General features: G+C 42.3%; 1 protein-coding gene across 2 annotated transcripts in view; it reads right to left on the bottom strand.

Moving 5' to 3' along the window:
* The window catches only part of UMODL1 (uromodulin like 1), a 53434-nt gene extending 35200 nt beyond the window's left edge, over positions 1–18234 (bottom strand). For both annotated transcript variants that reach the window (XM_074929312.1, XM_074929322.1), the window contains exons 1-8: positions 18146–18234; positions 13119–13361; positions 7426–7587; positions 6911–7017; positions 4789–4981; positions 3718–3855; positions 2801–2911; positions 837–1091 (exon numbers count right to left, since the gene is read on the bottom strand). In XM_074929312.1, coding sequence (XP_074785413.1) covers positions 837–1091; positions 2801–2911; positions 3718–3855; positions 4789–4981; positions 6911–7017; positions 7426–7587; positions 13119–13361; positions 18146–18221 — 1285 coding nt within the window. In that variant the 5' untranslated portion in view covers positions 18222–18234. The remainder of the gene's footprint in view (positions 1–836; positions 1092–2800; positions 2912–3717; positions 3856–4788; positions 4982–6910; positions 7018–7425; positions 7588–13118; positions 13362–18145) is intronic.
* Between the last annotated feature and the right edge of the window lie 385 nt (positions 18235–18619).

The raw sequence follows: 18619 nt of genomic DNA, 5'->3' as shown, positions 1-18619 counted from the left end.
ATACTCTGAAATTCAGCCCCCTGTTGCTGTAACCACTAGACTTCCTACTTTCCTTCTACAAAGGGAGTAATTTCCTTCTGACCCAAACTGGAGTCATCCCTTGTCTGATCAAAGGGAAGGCTTTTATGGATAAACATAAACAGCAGCATTCTCACTGTGGCCAGTATTAAATAGTTCACTGCCTGCTTTTCAAAGAAAATGGGGAGTGATTTTTTTTTTTTATTTGCTTGAAGGCTTAGGAAATAATTTACAGAGAAAGGAAAAGCAAAAATATGTTTGTTCAACACCCTAGGGTCTCAGGGATCTATCATCACTAGTTAATTGAACAAAATTGTGCAGGTATTCTGCAAGCTTTCTTACACAGATCTTGTTACTCCCTTTAATCCTGTCATTCACAAATATTCAGCTGAATCTTGCCTTCCTCTGGGCACCTTTCTTATCTTAGCTGAGCCCTTGACAAACAAGTTGACTGAATTTCTCACTGGCCACAGTCATCAATCAAGAAAAATGGGGCCTGATGGGAGATGGGTGGCAGCAGAATGCAGTGCCAGGCACCAAAAAAAAAAAAAAAAAAAAAAAAAAGCTAGTTTAGCCTGTTATCTGTAATAGTCTGAGTCAGCTCTGGCACTGCTTTATCAACTAAGGCCAGAGCTCTGCTGCCTGATAGTCCGGGTTGCATAAATGCTGGGGTAGAGGAGAGAAAAGGTGCTGAAGGAGATGGGAAATGGAGTTCTGGGAGGGCCAAATGGATCATTGCTGAACCACAAGTGAATGAAGAGAGAGAGAGAGAGAGAGAAGGAGAAAGAATGTATATATATTTTAAAGTGGCTATTTACCTGTTTTTACATTTTGGCGGGAGGTGCTGGTTTTTCCACAGGTTTCATACCTGATCTCTACTGAATACATCACACCTGCTTCCAGCTGCGACACGTCCATTTTCATTTCCTTTGTCTTCAGGTTTTGTACAATCTCTTTGCCCTTGAACACTTGTACTTGGAAAGTATGGTTCAGAGTAGAAGTGACATGCCAGGACATTTCAAAACTGTTGTTCGTAACGCTGAAGATTTGGTGGTTTCTAATTGCAGAGGGATCTATTGCAGTCCCAGGAAGAGTCATCATAGAAAAAGAAACATTTCATCTTTTAAGCATTATGCTAGTCTAAATCCATTATAGACAAGCACTTTAACGATCAATAGGGGAAGCTCCTCTTTAAATTACACCAGGAGATAATCTGTCCCTCTCACACTAGCAGGTCCCCTCATCCATGAACCATTCCACTAAAGTGATTAATTGAGTGCTTACTCTTTTTATTTACTTTTACTATACATATTTGTGTTGACTCTCTAGTAACACTAATAATCAGCCAGTGAGCTACAGGTTCAAGCAACAGGAATGTTTGGAATAGTGAATCTGTATACTCCCCATAAGTTTTGCCTCTTGTCACTTTAATCATCAAAATGCACCTCCTCAAGAAAAGGCTGCCTTGATTTATGCCTGGACAAATGCCACAGACTCCAATTTATAGAGGCTGGGGGCGGAGTGGCAGGCAGCATTTCACCTATTTATGCCACTCTCATTCAGTGCAATCATTGTCATGTCAATGGGAAAAGACAGGGCCCTTCAGAGATGATTCCTCTCCTTGAAGGAGGAGTAGGTTTCCCTCCAGCAGGGCCTGTCTGTCTCCACTAACTAGGGTTCTAGCCCAGACTAGACACCTCTCCTGTAGACAGCTGGGGTCAGGTGAGATAAACATCCCACAGCAACCTAGAGACCATGGCATGCTGCTGCCACTTCAGTTCCTTCATGATAATGGTTAGCCTGAGAAAAAAAGTTTTCTTAAATTGTTTCAATAGGACACAACAGTTTCCAGGACTCTGAGCCAGGTGGCTGCCAAACACCCCCAAAGCCATACTACTGCTGCACTAGAGGGGCTTCAGTTTAATTCCTCTGGTTTCAGCTTGGATCAGAAGTTGTGGATGAAGATCAAGACTACCCAGCCTGTCACTCTGAACTAGGCAAAGAACTACTTCAAGCTATTTCCGCCCACAAGAAGACAGGATGTTGTTAAAAGGATGGTGATAACTCTTTCCTGAAAGGGCTGAAGTCACTTTGAAGAAAAAGCTACTGGGGTTTGTTCCCATCACAGTCCCACAGACAGCTATAATATATAGAAGGGAGAGTATTCACAAAGGCTAACTAACTCCAGTGTAGGGTAGCTGTGGCCAACCTCCCTGATTCATGTCCCCCACCAACATCTTCATGGACTCAAAAGCAAGAGGCCTGTATCCCAGTGGCTGTGGCCAGGAGAAGCTCCTATGGTCAGTAGCAGATCCTTCCATACCTTGTTCCAGGAAAAACCTGGGATATGCAGTGAGCTGGGTCCAGGGAGAGTTAAGTGATGCTGGCCTCACACATCTCTCACTGGCATAATTTGCGTGCTGGGGGATTATCCCACACAAACCCTGTGATGGGACCGGCACTTGAATGACACACCAGGCACAAGTGGCTCAAGAAGCCCAGTGCATCCACCTCCACTTCCAGAAGGCCAGTTCCCTTCAGTAGCCATGGGGATGACAGCAGAGCTTCTCCAGTGGCCACTTCACAGCACACCACTCCCTGATCTGAATGTCCCGTTGGGGAAGCCTCTCTCTTTCCATTTCCATAGGTGGAGATTCACTCCAAAACTATTATCAGCTTCTGTGAACACCCTCTTGTAACTCAAGCAGCCCCAGGAAAAAGGGATCAAAAAGTATCTGAATTAAAAACAAGACAGTATTCATTCAAATCCAAGGTTACTTACAGCACCCGGTGTCTTTAGTTATGGTCAAGAGACTTGAATTACTTATAGATGGAGAGCTATTGCTAGTGTTAACAGGATCTAATGCTGAACTTGGAGTAGATGCTGCCATGCCTAGGGTAAAAATAGTATTATCAAAGAGTTAAAGTATTCCTAACAAAGAAAATCCAAAATAATACTGTTCATGTTTTCCGCAGCTGAAAAGCAGCAATAGAAGTAATATAAATAGAAATTAAAATTAACGTATTATCGTATCACAAAAGCATAAAGTAATACATTATCTGAATTTTTGAGATTAAAGGATTGTAAAATTGTTTTCTAACTAAAGCATTGAATCTGCAAGCACTTCTTTATCTCATTAACTTAAAGCCTATTAGCAGGCCCATTGATGTCTGTGGGCTATAAGTACATGCCTCCATATTTTGCTGAACTTGTACCTCAAAGTATTATTTCACCCACTGCCGAACTCTGGCTGCCTCCAGCAGAGTGACAGTGCAGCAGCTCAGGGTGGGATTATACAACCACTGAGCCCTGGCTGCAGTCACGCAGTCAAAGTGGGAAGGATGCTTTGTGTACAAATATTGTCATAAACCGTATTTTCCCAGAAGGCTGGCAAGGTGTACTGACAGTGAATAACTTGCTCTGAGAAGCAGCCCGGGTCTAAAGCTAGAGGGTTTGTCAGGGGAATGAGGACAGTTAAGGGCAAGATAGGAGAAACAGCCAGGTATTGTGAAATAAATACACTGCATTTCAATCAGAAATAGCTAACAGCTGGCTTCTGTGGCATCCTCTACCAACAGGAGGAGAAGGGGCACCGTGTGCTCCAGAAATCTTTGCCTTGCAGGTGTCTCCTGCAACAAACCACAGAGTCCTGCAGAAACATTCTCAGTATTTCCCAAGGTGAGTCCTACATTACTTACCTTCCTTTCTTTGACTCAGCTGGTGAGGGATATCTGCGTGTTCATGCTGAGGATTGCAGCTGTAATAACCCTCTAGATTTACACAGGTGTTTTTCTCTGGACAAGCATTGAATTCAGCATAGGAACATTCATTGACATCTAAGAAAAGGAACACATCTTGCACAGATACTGAAAGCAGCATCAAGATTGGTCTGCAATGTGTGTAGACCAGGCTCTAGATATGATAGATTCACTGCAAATCTGCAGTAACTGATGAAGCAATTCTGGATGTATATGGGTGCAATGAAATCAGAATTCCGCCCTTCCCCGAAAGAGTTATAACCCAATCACTTTTTACTCCAGTTCTTTGGAATAAGAGGCCAGTTAGTGGCAGCTCCTGCTTACAGTTGCAGGATGTTATCCAAACCTAAGAGATGTCAGCGGCAAAAGGAAGGAGATCTACCCAGTGATTTCACTGGAAGTTGCACTGAGCTTTCAAAAGTAAACATGGAATAAGAAGTGATGACAACAGTACTTATGGATGCATTTCAGGAGTGAAAGTATTCAGATAACCACACAGTAATAAGTAGATTAAAGTAATTGAAACAATATATTTAAATACTTACCTAACATTAAAAAAGTAGGTAGTAATACGCTATAGTAAGTAACACACTATAAATATGAGTTATTTCTTGCAAGCTACTGAAAGTAACACATATCTATAAAAACAAAGTGTCTCTGCTGCCCAAGAAAACACTTTTTTTTAACAGCCTGTTTAATACAACTAATGACTGTGCTACAAATATGGACACCTTTGCTTTTTCATCTGCATTTTTCATGGGCTATGCTATTAGGAGAAAATAAATTTAACTGAGGAATCAGGAGTATTCCCCCCCCCCCAACTATTCACTTCAAAATATCAACTGCAACCCTCTCCATCCTATAATGGAAAGGTTAGGGCCATATCTGCAAAGTTTACAAGAACCACTATGCTATTTCTGAAAGCAAACTGGTAGTCATATAGATAAAATCCCAAGTGAAGAGGGATGAATCCCCCTAAAAAAGCTTCCCCAATGACAGGATTATAATAACCTTGCACTTCTGTGTCAATCACTTCATACACGCGCTTCACAATGTCCTTCAGGGACGAAGAAACCGCCGCTAGCGGAGCTGGCTGATGCAGTCCAACAAGAACCTGAGAAGCCACTGTCCCAGAATATACTTCTGCACCATTACTCTGGATATGGTGCACAGAGGCATTCAAGGGCTGTAATGCACCAGTAATCTGGAAAATAGGAGAACAAACACTTCGGTATCTCGTTCCTTTCTCAGCACAGCTGTATGCCAATGAGGCATAACTCATGCAATGATTATCATCATAATCTGAGTGTAGAAAGCACCAATTCAGAAACCATGGCAAAGTGGCAACGTTCAGGTCTGTATTTATGCAAGGTGAGTTCTTATTTTTACATTTCACAACAGAGTTACGTTATACTAATGCCAAGCTAAGGGGGATGTGGAGCTGCACATCAGATCTCAAACGCTTAGGCAGGAGGATGCAAACCAGGAAGGTATGGGAAAAGTCTCTTTGACTTGTAATGCTTAAACACCAAAATCTAAATAGACAGAATATACGTTAGAGATGCTTTTACAGTTCATCAGTGGTCCAACACTTTCTACTTTAAGCAACTAAAGAGACTGTTAGCAAAGGGAATAGAAAGAAAAAGAAGAAAAACAAGAAAAGCAATAGACTGAGGAAGAAGGCTGGGACTAAAAGTCACAGAGTGACCCTAGGACTGACCAAGTCATTGCAACGGTGAGTCAGAAATGAAAGGAGGGACATGGTGGTGGGCTGAGCATTACGAGCCAGTGAAGCGGACAGGGCCTGGAAGACATGCCTCTGAGTAGCAGCTTATTGCAAAGCTTCATTTTATATTTCCTAATTCTTGAGTGTTTGACTTTGCCATAGCTTGCTTTAGACCAAGATAAATATGTCTTGGCAGATCCTTGGCCTCTACTCCTTACTGCACAGTAACAGGACCAGGGTTTCTTGCTTTTTTAGGATATGAGTAGGGAGAATTCAGGTAGGAGGAAGAACTACACTCATGCAATATCCCCATGCTACTGCTACCATTTCGGTTCTCCTGCCCATCAGTCCTAGCTGATGATGGAAGAAGGGTTTCCTTTGTTACTTGCCCACACCCAGATGGAAGCTGGGGAGGAGTAGAAATAAAAATGGAGGGAAATAGGGACCTACACCCTTGGGTACCTTTTAAAGGCCACATGCAAGGCTGGTTTTCTCCATGGCATGGTATATGTACTAGGGAAATGCTTTGGATTTATGGCCTGGAGGGTCTTTGTCCTAGTTCATCAATCCATTTCCTAAATACCACTGAGAGGACAGAGAGAGCATGGCTTTAGTTTGTAGCCCGGTTCTTCCTGCAGACCATCCTTTTGGGAAGTGTGCCTCACACCTCTGCTAGGGCTGTGTTTTTCTTGGTTGCCTCAGATTATTCCTACCTGCCGTGTAAGGGATGGGGAGAGGCACACCGTGCTGCTGTCATGTGGCTGTGAATGCAGAGTTGCCATGGCTGCTGCTAAGCCATGCACAAGGCTGAGCCTTGGTCCTACAGCAAAAGCAACACCCTCCTGTCTCCCAGCCCTGCTTCTGCATCAAGAATGACAATGAAAACGCCCTTGACCCAGACCCAGTCCCCTGCCGTAATAATCCTGGGTTTTTGCAGCAAAACTTCTGGTGCTGCTGAGTCCACCTGCTGTGTAGGTCCCATTGCCATAGATCAGGTTTGTCTCTTGAAAGGTTTAATTCAAAACTCCTTCTCAGAAAACATCACCCTTGCAGCTCTTGAAATCTGGACCCAAAACTGAACTAAGGCAGAGCTGGCACAAGCATCGCTTAGGCAGGAAAAAAAACCTATATTTCATTATGTATTTAAATTGCCCTTGGAAGAGACCTGAAAAATTTGCTAAAGAAGGTGATAAATCAATGTTACTTCAGCTGCTTGAGGATTCAGCTGACATTCAGTAATTAGGAATAAATTAGGGACAGAAAAAACGATCTGGCAGAACAAAGGGGGAGCAACTGGCTGGCAAGGTTATGCCCAGCAGAGGGGACTATGAAGCAAGCGGTGGTTACTGAGTAACAGAAACGTGGGCGCAACGAGCAACACACAGGAGCATTCGTGTTTGTACATACCATGGAGTGCAAAAGGCGTGAATGATTCAGAAAGTGGGAATCCACTCTGATTAATTCATTAAAATCCATTTTCACAAGCACTGTCACATTGTACCAGAACGTTCTTCCTGAAGCATACAAAATAAAACAGCCAAGTCATCTGAGGTCTGATGCTATAGAAAGCAACAGAGTTACAGGAAGGCTCTGAGAAACCAAAGCAAGCTTTAACTTGGCAAACATGAAGGGCCCACATCACAGCCATCAGCTATAGCCTTGTTCACTACATGCCACAGACAGAGGCACCAGCAAAGGAGAAGAAGCCAAGGAAGGTCCACTGGACCCGCAGCACCCACACACTGTTCAGTGCTCACGGGTGCGAGTACTGAAGCCAAATATCCTGGAACTGATCCCAACCAGATTCCCGTATTTGTTTTATGAAGAGCTATGGTAACGGTTTTCCTGCCCAGTCCTACCCTCAGAAGGAAAAATTAAGCGTATTTCTATTAGAAGCAGTCTTGAATTTATCAGTAACATACCCTCTGGCATTGGATCCACACAGCCTGCTCCTTTGGATGAGTTGCAGCATTTTTTAAGCTCTGGACATTCAGTATCGAACGTGCAAGGATAATCAGATGTTTCCATATTCTCCATTGGACAAATACCAGGTCTTGAGGCAAATATACTGGATCTATTGAGTGCTAAGTAACAAAAACATTTCTGAGAACAAAAATATAGAAAACTGTTTCCATAAAATTGTGCTATTTAATTTATAGCAAACACCTCCTCCTTATTTTAGAAGCACGTCTGTTCAGAGGTTTTCATAGGGAGAAAATAGCAGCCTAAAATAACATTATTTCAAGAGTGTAAATGTTCTCAGATATTTCTCTTGTTCATGACATTTCTGTTACAGAAATTTTGAATTGATAGTTTTCCATTAATAATCATGGAAGGATGGATGAAAAGATAGATAGATAGATAGATAGATAGATAGATGGATAGTTTCTAAATGTGGAGACGCTGAAGCACTGCAAACCAGAAAATCTGTCTGATGTCAGCTATGACTAATCCAAACAATATATAATGATCAAAGGAAATAGGTAATGTCTAAGCTGAAAATCAGCAGTTTTCATTGAAACTTTTGTTGAGACAAAGTTAACATTTAGTTATGGTAATTGGAGATGTTACATGAGAGCAGAGACACAATGCTGTTCTCAGGTGCACGTTACACAGAGGTTACACAGAGGGACAGGAGAGCAGAACTGCTCCGTATCAGCCAGCCAGCCGCCCCAGGAGGTTGGCACCCCTCGCCGGACAGCCCTGCAGAGAGGGCAGCTAAAGCAGAAGGTTACCGCTCCCCAGGCCAAGGGCAGACAGTGGGCTCAGCACATACTCTTCTCCGGATGAAAAGAGAAAATATTTCTAAGGTTTACAAACATTACTTTCACCCATGCTCTCAAACATACCTCCAAGTAGCGCTCAGCTCTGGTCTTCCTAATCAACTGAAAAGACTTCTCTTTTCCATTCATTTCATGCCTACAGGTTTTTGATCCTACAAACTCCTGATCCATTACTGGGCTATGGGAACTACACAGCAGGTGGACTCAGCAGCACCAGAAGTTTTGCTGCAAAAACCCAGGATTATTACGGCAGGGGACTGTGTCTGGGTCAAGGGCGTTTTCATTGTCATTCTTGATGCAGAAACAGGGCTGGGAGACAGGAGGGTGTTAACTCTTGCTGTAGGACCAAGGCTCAGCCTTGTGCATGGCTTAGCAGCAGCCATGACAACCTGGATGCGACACCAGTATGACAGCTCCTCCAGGGGCTAATGCAGTCGGGAAAGGCACGAGGTGAATAACTGAAGGGAGGAGGTAACTTGCAAGAAAAAAAATACTAAAAAGGCTGTGACTTTTTGCTGTGAGAGAAGAAGGCTGAGGGGGGTGTGATCAAGGTTTACAAAACCCCAAAGGCAGGGGGGCTAAGGTGAAAGCAGAGCTGGTTATTAACCAGAGCCCACAACAATAAAATGGGTAAAAGCACATTTCTTCAAACAAATGAAAGTGAACTTCTGCAATTTGTCAGCACAGGAAGACGCAGAAGCTGGCCCTCAAAAAACTGTTTTGAGCTGGTGGGGTCAAAAAAGGGATAAGACAATTCCTGGACAGGAGGCCCATAAGCAGACAGCATGGGGAATAGGCAGGGATGTACCCTCAGATGCCCATAATCCCATTCCTGTGGATGCTGAGGACACACAAGGGACCCAAACTTCAGGGCAGCCAGAGGTGCCTGCTTCTGATGAGGACTTGTATGGCATTTTGGCACTTTTCCACCCCAGGCTGATGCTGAAATGCTGCCCACATGCCCCTGGTGACACAGCTGTCCCATGGAATTCTGGTAACAGCCCATGCAGAGTGGACAGCAGTGCCACAGCTCCCCACTGCTCTGGTTAGACTCAGCATGCCAACACCTGCATGCAGGCTCTGAAAAGTCCCAGCCCTGCCGAGGAGCTACCTGGACACCTAAAATGAACTTTTTTCCACTTTACAGTTGTTTTCTGAAAACTCCGGAAAGTTACACACACAGAGCATACTTTGATTAACACATGGACTTAACATTGCAAATAAATGCCCTCAAGTTAAGAAACTCCAGGATTAAAGTTGTCTGGGCCTTCTTATTTCTTTCTTATTTTGTACATTTGTGCTTAAAAACAAGCCTTCATCTCATGCCGATGCATTCTTTTGCTCCCTAGCTGGGGATCAAGCAGGGTTAGATGGCAGATAAGAAAGCTCTCTGGTTTCATCTCATGCGGTAAGGTGGAAGGTGGGAAGAAAAGCAAGTCACCGGGAGAAGTAACCGTACCATTGATTCAAGCAGCTGGAAGCTAGCCTGGAGAATTGGACCCTGTCTCTACCTAAAAAAGTCCTGCAAGATGCTAGGAAACTTTCATACAACAAACTCATAACAACCTTTCAGATACATGGGTTTTGCAGGTCTGGGAACCTGATCTGCAGACCTAGGACCTGCTTAGCAACTGGGGGACTGCTCGGAGTTATCATCAAGGATGTGAGGCTCTGCACTCCAACCACACAAGTTGTTAAAAGCAGTGCTAAGCACTCTGAAAATCAAGATCAAAATAAATTTAAGAAAAAATTAAACTTCACCCTAGGTGTCTGGGAGTGGGAACACAGAATGGTTTGATCTCAGTTTCTCTGCAGCTCAGTTGCCCATCTATGAAAGACAGGGAACCTCCCTCCCTTTCCTCAGGCTTTGTGAAGACAAATTGCTGTCTGTGAATCACCACAGGATATACCTTACAAGGTGATAAATAATTCTCTATGCAGAGAGAGGCTCAGCAGAGCACTGCACCACCACCAAATGCAGAGGCCAGGATGATGTTCTGCTGGGGATCTCCTTGGAGGGGCTCCATCATCCCTGAGTACCACAGGGAAACGTGGTCCTCAGGGCAAGGCAGCACCAGGTCACGTAACTAAGGTACTAATCTGCATGCATATGCACAAAGAGAAGAAGGAAAGGTTGTATTATTTAATTCTGCCTTTAGAATTAATTCTAGCACTTCCTAACTTTTAGATACTTAACTTTTTGATTTTTATTTTTAAGAAGTTTAGTATCTTGTGTGTGCATGTGTAATACTATCCTAATGGATTGACGGGCAACAAGTGAGAACTGCCAGAGCAACTTGACTAATGATCTAGACATTTGTTCCCAACAGTAAAGAAATAATAAAAGCAGGCCCTGCCATATCGAAGGCAGGGATAAATGTTTCCTTCTAGGAAGAAAAACTGGGGAGTGGCCAGGAGCAGGTTGCTGTGAAAGGTCATGGAGACCTTTCCGCTCCTAGCAGGATGGAGAGCGTGCCAGCATGGATAACGTCAAGAAGAAAATAACAGTAGTTCAACTGCATGCTGTGCGGTAATTTCAAGAGTTCCAGTTTCTCTCCTCATCATTTATTTAAGACTGTGTCTAGACAATGCATTACCATTCACAGAATTTATGACTAATGCCCTGAAAAGCAAAGATACCGGAACAATGCAAACACAGAAATCACCTAGAAGCCATACAAATCCTTTTATGGTTTAAAATATTCCCAAATTAACTCTGACAGGAAAAAGAGTCAAGGTGACCACAGTATTTCATGGATAAACCTGCCCAGCATGCCCATCAACAATGTGGCAAGGGCAGAGCGGAAATTCTGCATCTAACCTTTAGAAGAGATTTGCAGATTTGTTAACATTGGATGAAATAAGTTCATCAACAGCTCTCAAGCCTAAATTATCCCTAGAGATGCTTTTAAAAGGCATAGAATTATACTGGGAAAAAATATTTAAAGTGTCACCAGGATGCCTTTTTTTTCCACCCAAGAAGAAGGGACTTGATTTCAGAGGTTCTGGAACACCTTGAAAATCATGATCACTCACATATTTCTTGTAAAAATAGAGACAACCATAACTAGCTAGTGACTCTTCAACATTTAGCTGACACAGTTATTTCCTTGTACTACAGAATTAAAAAGCAGTTTTCTCCAACTGCTTCTCAGGCTTACCATTTGATACAAATGTGCACACATGTATGCATGTGCATGTATATCAAAAAGACCTTACTGAAGTAACTTTTCAACATTAATTATATCTACTGGAGATTTTCCCCAGAGCGGAACTGATACTTGAAAAATACAGATGATCAACAGTGGGTCCTTCACCCACCCAGACAAGACTGCCTGGACATACCGTAACCTGCAGGTCAAATTTTGCCTGGCTGACACTCCACAACAGCCACAGAGTCAAACAATGGCAGAATACAATAAATGAAGAATTATGTGTATCTAATTATGCTTTTGTTTCTCTTCTCTAGCAAATCGTTTTAAGAACAAGTAAAACAACATGACCACTTCTGTGTTCCCACCTTTCTCTTAAAAGCATTTTCCTGCTAGACACAATATTATACTAGTATCTATTGAGAAAACATCTGGCAAAAATTGTTTGGAAATTCATTTTCCAATGCTCTGAAGCGGCTTAAAACTAGGATGTACACATTGTTCTTGACAGATCCCATGAGAAGATATATGGCTCATACCCTCTCATGTCACGTTATATGATCCGATGCAAGAGCAGGTTCGGGGACATTCCCATAGATCTGAGTCACACAAGTCTTATGACCCAAAGCGAGGGCCAGGGTTGCAATAGGACCTTTCCTTTTCAATCTTCAGTTACAGTGTTGTGACTATGTAAATTCCCAGGGCCGTAACTTGAAAAGGGGAAATGGGAGAAAATGCAATGTTATACTAAAAATAGGAGACAAAATTATGTCCTGTAGAACTTTTCTGAATGCTGGAACAGTCCAGTGCTGGCCTAGCTAATCCAAGATGCCTATTCATCTTAAAAGCATGTGGCTTTATCCATTAAAAAAAAAAAAAAAAAAAGAAAAAAAGAAAAAAGTTCTTTTTCCCCAAGGAATCCCTTTCATCTGCGTCTCAAGTTCTGCTAAAATTGGAAATTTCTTGTTGACATCTGGTAGTCGTGATGTAGGAAAGGGAAAAAGCTTCCATCTTGAGTCAAAGATGATTAAGTCTTCCTGAGTAGAGTCTTGTTAGAACACAGAAGTCAGATCAGATCCAGAAAAACATTCACCAGTTTCCAGACCTCCAACATAGCTCTAGGTAACAAAGGAAGCCCTGAAAAAATGGGCCCTAATGTAGTTTTGACTGGAAAGCAGTTGCTACCAATTCATCCTGAGGCCACATCTTGTTTTAAATTAACACCAAAATTGGGTTTGCATCCTGGGAACTGACCCTGCTCCAAATCAAATGAGATGTTATCCTAACTGCATCCTGAATTACTTTTGAGAAGAAAGCTCTTACTGTAAATGCAAGCATGCTCAGAGCAGAGACAGCACCAGGCAAGGCTATGTGAGTTATTGCACTTGGCCAGGGATATCAGCCTGAATGAGAAATGAGCCCTTGTAGGGGTAGCAAGCAGGCGCGTTCTTCATGCTCACCTGGAACTTTAGTGGTTTTGTGACTAGGGGTGGCAAAGAGCAGGAACCAGGAGCATTAGTCTTTCACATCTACTCCTTACCATGTTGGGCCAAGTTAACTGGAGATTTTTGCAGAATCCCTGATTTCAGTGAACAGGAACTTATTGCCCAGAACTAAGTCTTTACATATCTCAGTTTAAGTGTAGCATTTATTTCAACTATTAATCTGACTAAAACTTACCTAAAGAGCAGTAGAGTCCAACTTGTTCATATCCTTCGCAGCAATCTGTAAGAGTGATGGTTTCAGGGACTTCAACAGTATGATACTGTGTTTTATAGTACGTCCGGGGACACACCATCCATGGTATCCACCCTCCACAGGAAGTGCTTTTCTCATAGGACTTTTGGTAGGCAACCACTTTAAACACATTTTTGGTCAGGCTATAGTTGCACAGATGGTACCCTAGCAAAGAGAGGCCTTTTTCTAGGGAGAAGGAAAAAAAAAAAAAAAAAAAGGAAAGAAAGGAATCAGCGCTAACTTGTAACTCCAGAGGATATGTTCCCTGCAGTATCTAGTTACAAATACTGTTATGAGAAAGCCAGAACCAACACAGGTGAATGATTTCCAAGAAGGCTGATGTTAGGAAGAATGTCACCTCAGAAAATGGACAGAAGAAAGAATTAGTAGTGACTGCTTGTCACTCTGGTGATAAAACAATGCAGACTGGCAGAAAATTCAAAGAGCTCTCAGTGCCTTCATGTGCAAAGCAGAAAAACAGCAATTTAACTCAGGTAAGTATAAAGGAAATGAATACATGTTAATAGAAAATAACAGTAGAGCAGAATAGGCACTCCCAGAGCAGAGTCATCCAAGTACTTTAGATGTCCACTCCAGGCTCATGTTGCCAAAGTGTTCATCTTTCTCCACTAAATATAAAGGGAACAAAGGGAAAGGAACTCATGGGTAGATGAGTCACAGTAGATGTCCGGAATAAGACATCCTTCAGACATCACTCTAGGCTAAAACTGGGTACTCATACATCACTGGGAAGGACTTTCAGGTACCTAACACAAAAGGTATTCCTGGAGCTCCTATGTTGCTTATCTGCATTTGTAGCAAATTATATTAGACCAGGCCCTTTGAGAGCTGCAGTGGTTCACCGACTGCAGTATAAATGAAGTCAGTGGTAAGTTCATTGACTACATAATTTCACACAGGTCTGGGAATGGGACTGTTTCTGGAGTTCTGAAATCAGTCATGATGAGGAGCAAACTTGTTACATGCTTTACTTAAAACATAAATACTTGAGCAGGAACGGGAGAAAAAAAAAAAAAAAAACAAAAAAAACAAATAACACAAAGAAACCCAAAGAACAGCAACAACAAAAACAGATGGAGTTTAAGAATTAGCAGTAAGGAACTTACAATCATGTCACAGACATCAGGCTGTCTCTTAGTGAGATGTTACAGAAGCCAGAGGGGCTGAGTCACCCTGCGCCCCATTTGGGAAATAGACAGGATAGAATTAAAATGCCTATATAATCCTTCAGGCAAAGCAAAATAAACTTTAATAAGGATAAATATGAATTAGCTTCGGAGATTCAAGTATCGCGGGATTGTTATTTCTGAGAGTTCTGAGGGGACCAAACCCAGCCAGCAGACAGACTGAAGCTGACATAGTATACACAACATTTTAAATATTTACAGCTTATCTTATTTGTACAACTTATCTCCTGGCTGAAAAGATGAAACATGTAAAAACAATTCAAGAAAAAAAGAATTGTCAGATTCTTAGGAATCATGTATTTTTACCATGTTTAGCTTTTCAGCTAAACAAAAGATGTATGTGCAATTTGAACAGGACTCGTAAAAGAGCTTTGAACAGAACAATCCATTTGTAGTGCAAGGACAGTCCAGAAGAAAGCATGGGATAGATACCATGGGCCACAATACATGCTTCAGGCTGGCTCAACCAAGTCACCCAGAAGGTATTCCTCCAGCCTTAATCTGAGCAGTGGCTCGAATAAGAACAGCCTGAAAGACTGTTTCAGATGTTCAAAAGGCCATGAAGAAAAATTGATTTGCTTGGTGCAGTTCTCAGAGGCACAGACACCTCCCTGCAGACAAAGGCACTTTGGAAGAGCAGAAGGAAGGAGAAGGGTCTGGGTCTGATCACAAACCACCCCCAAAATAAATAACTTGCATCTGACCAGACCCAGGGAGAGCATCAGGCCCCTGGGAGTCCAGTCCTGCTCTGCCTAACCCATCTGTGCCTTCCTCCTGCAGCAAAAGGCAGAGTCTGATGCCGGGGCATGATACAGAGAGCACATGTGAGAGCAAGAGACCTCCCAGCGGGCTGCAGGGACCCTCGTTCTGCTGCTTACAGTACGTCAGCAGAAAAACATTGAGAATAACGGCATATCTGGAAATCCCACTCCCTGTTTCTTCCTCCTTCCCAGGCTCAAGCAGAGCATCTCTGTGTAGGGTCCCTGAACCTAGCTCCAGAGACAGCAGCTGAAAGGTCTTCATGTCTCTGAAAAGCACCAGGGCTGTTCTTAGTCCTTAAGAAGAGAGTGAAGGAAGATGGTTACGAGGGGTAGGAAGACTCTCAAGCCGAGGACCTGAACCCCATACCCTGCCTGACCAAGGAGAGAATCCCAAAAGCCAGCATGGAGGTTTGACCAGGACCATGAAAGCCCCTACCCAGCAGGAGGGAACTGAAGGTGAAGTGGGCTGGAGAAAGTAAGGTGCCCTCCCTCCCCTGGTTAACTTCAGAAAAGATAACAAATGGGGGTTCTGGAGCAGAAATCAGAGGTCAAGGACTGCTTTTTATCCCATGCATTTGATCGATTACCACTTCACATCAGACACAAGTGCCTTACAAGAAACAGGTATCTATCATTACATTCTGTAAACTGTTCCCTTGCCACGTGATAAGAGTGCTCCAAGAATACCTGCCCCAGCAAATGCTTCTAGGCATGTAGGCATGGGGAAAAAAAAAAAAACAAAAAAAAAAACAAACTTGTTTCAGCTTTTTTTTTCATTAGTTTGGGACCTGAAAGGCTGAAATCCCAAAGTGGAATGGAAAGAATACCTAAACCATTTTGGAACTAGTCTTTACCTGGAGAAAGTACACAAACATCTGTTGGTGATCAGGGAAGGTGGGAGGAACTGGACAAATTTTGTCCTATGAAAACAAGAAAAATAAACTATTGTATTAAGGAATCATATTGTTATAGTATAAAATCATGTTAGAGGAGGGTAGGGCAGGTAAGGAAGAAGAGTTCAGCATGGTTCCTCATCACTGTGATCCTTTAATTTCTCCAGAGGTCATGTATTAGCATGGCTAGAGCAAAGCAGGGCCTGGAAGAGAACAACTGAGTAAGGAGAGCACTGAAGATTCATGTTGTCCGTGCAGAACTGAGGCGGCAGCAAGGACATAGCACTGGAAAGCTAAGAATTCCAGAGTCAGCTGAACTGGCTTAGGCTCTACAGCAATGTGCAACATAAATACAGGTATGAAACTGAGAATAAAACCGTGTAGAATTAGACACAGTTTATAATTAGAAGCTACAGCTGTCAGAGAAGATATGAAATCATATTTCATACTTAAACATTGATACTAGGTATAGAAGAGTCTGCCAAAGCCAAAAGAGGAGGTTTGAGATATGGCTATGGTGGTACAGATACCCTTGCTGGAAGAGGTTAGTCTGAAGGTGACAGGGAAGGGTGCAGGACCACCAACATCACCATCATCCAGCACTTCTATACGGTTTAAAACAAGCTTTGACACTCGCTGAGTTCTATTATTTGCTGACAACAGTTTCCTGCTGAGCAATGTGGCTTAGAACAATTTGGGCTCTTTAGTAAATTGGCTTTCTGTTCTTATAACCCCCATCTATGGGATTATGGCATTATTAAATGGAATTAAAGTGCACTGGCTATTGTTTCCAGCAACACACAGCTGAAGTCAGAAAGCAGAAGGCAGCAATCACCTGACATTAGTAGGGCTATGCTATGCCTATCATCTCTGGATTTTAGGTTTTTAATTTAGTAACCACCAGCTTTCAGCACTGTCAGGGAAAGTATAAATTTTATTATGTTAAACAAGAGCAGAAACAATGAAAGCAAATACTTTATTAACAGAAACAAATAACAAATACTGAGAGAAAAGGCTGAAAGGAAAGTCTGCGTAGGAGCAGGCTCCCTATAACTCAAGGTCAAACCCAGATCAGAACTGAGAGTGTGATCAAAAAATCAGCAATAAAAACCACTTGATAGCATTTACGCCACAGACTTAGATGCAATTCTGGAAGCTTCACTGTTCAAGTGCCAGAAAATCCACTGTGAGCTAGGATCTGCAAAATATTTTCTCACTGGAGAAAGCAAGAACCACCAAAGACAAGTCCCTTCCTTTTCTTGACACAACCTTGAAAGTAATCTGTTGGAACAGATTCACGGAGGGCAGATTCAAATTTGGTTTTAAAAACAAAGGCTCTGAAACATGAAGAAAAGTGGATTAAAGCCTCGATTTTTCTGGGTACTCCAAATTATTTTTAAAGTCAAACCCATTTATTTTAAATGGCTCTAGAATGGAGGTTTTGCTGACCCCTAATCTGTAGAAACATCTTTTTCAGCTGTGACTCTGAAAAAATAACAAAAGTCTGCAAGGCTTTAAGAAATATGATTTGTATTTTAACTGAGACTTGCAAAACCATCTAAGTAAAAAAATGCAACAACAGGCAGCCAAAAATCCCAATCTTTTCTTGTCTAAATAAATCAAACCAGAAATTAAGAGCAAATTAGGAATTAATTTAGCAGTTACAACCTAGCAGTTGGGTTAGGTTTTTCCAAATTACAGCCCACACCATAGATAAAAATTAAACATGTCTCCTACAGCTTCATTTTATGCATCTCTAGGAATTCGTCAGGTATATTACTACATATTATTCTCCAAAAGTTTATTTTAAAGACAATTTTCATCAAAATTTGCACATTACTAAAGACAAAGCAGCAATCCTACTCATTCATTTCTGGCACAAAGGAAATGAGAAGGCTTTTGCCTGGGCATGACGAGTTGGGGACAAAGGTGGTATTTTGGCTTGGTTAGATTTTCTTTGTTTAATTTCAATGGTCACTGAGACATTGCCAGTTCTCCAGAGAGTGGCCACCTTGACTGGTTTATTGCAAATAAAGAGATATCCCACATCCAAACTAAGATGCCCTACATAACAGCTGTGGTCTTCTGATCAGGTTTGCATCACTCACCTGTAATTTCATTTCCCCATCCCTGCTGCGTGGCTGCCCAGAGGATGAGAACAGAAATAAAAGTGGTCCTGACCATTGTATCACCCCTGGATAAGCCCTTCTTATCACTTTGTTTCCAAGGTGGTAGAGCTTGATCGTCCTTACATGTAGCCTTTAGGATTAGGGAAAAAGGTGCTCTGTTTTTTTACCTTTTGCAGTTGGATGATAATTACTGGCAACAGAAACAAAGAGGCTCCAGTGGGAATTTTGCCAGTTCTCTCTCCTTTGCGCTCTCCCTAGGGAACCTGCATCTTCTGCCTGCTTAGCCTGGCTTCTCCCCTGCCTGACTTTGAAAATGGCATTTCTAAATTGCTGGTTTAGCCCATGTTTATCCTTCTGAGTACCTATTCCCTCTCACACCTTGAACACCTGACAGCTAGGAGCCAGATTTACATACCTCAAATGTCAGATAAATGTATCTTGAATTTCATTTCT

The sequence above is a fragment of the Athene noctua genome, chromosome 1 (genome assembly GCF_965140245.1).
Source record: "Athene noctua chromosome 1, bAthNoc1.hap1.1, whole genome shotgun sequence".
Lineage (NCBI taxonomy): Eukaryota > Metazoa > Chordata > Aves > Strigiformes > Strigidae > Athene > Athene noctua.
Note: the sequence above shows the minus strand (reverse complement) of the source record. Positions and strands in the feature narration are given on the sequence as shown.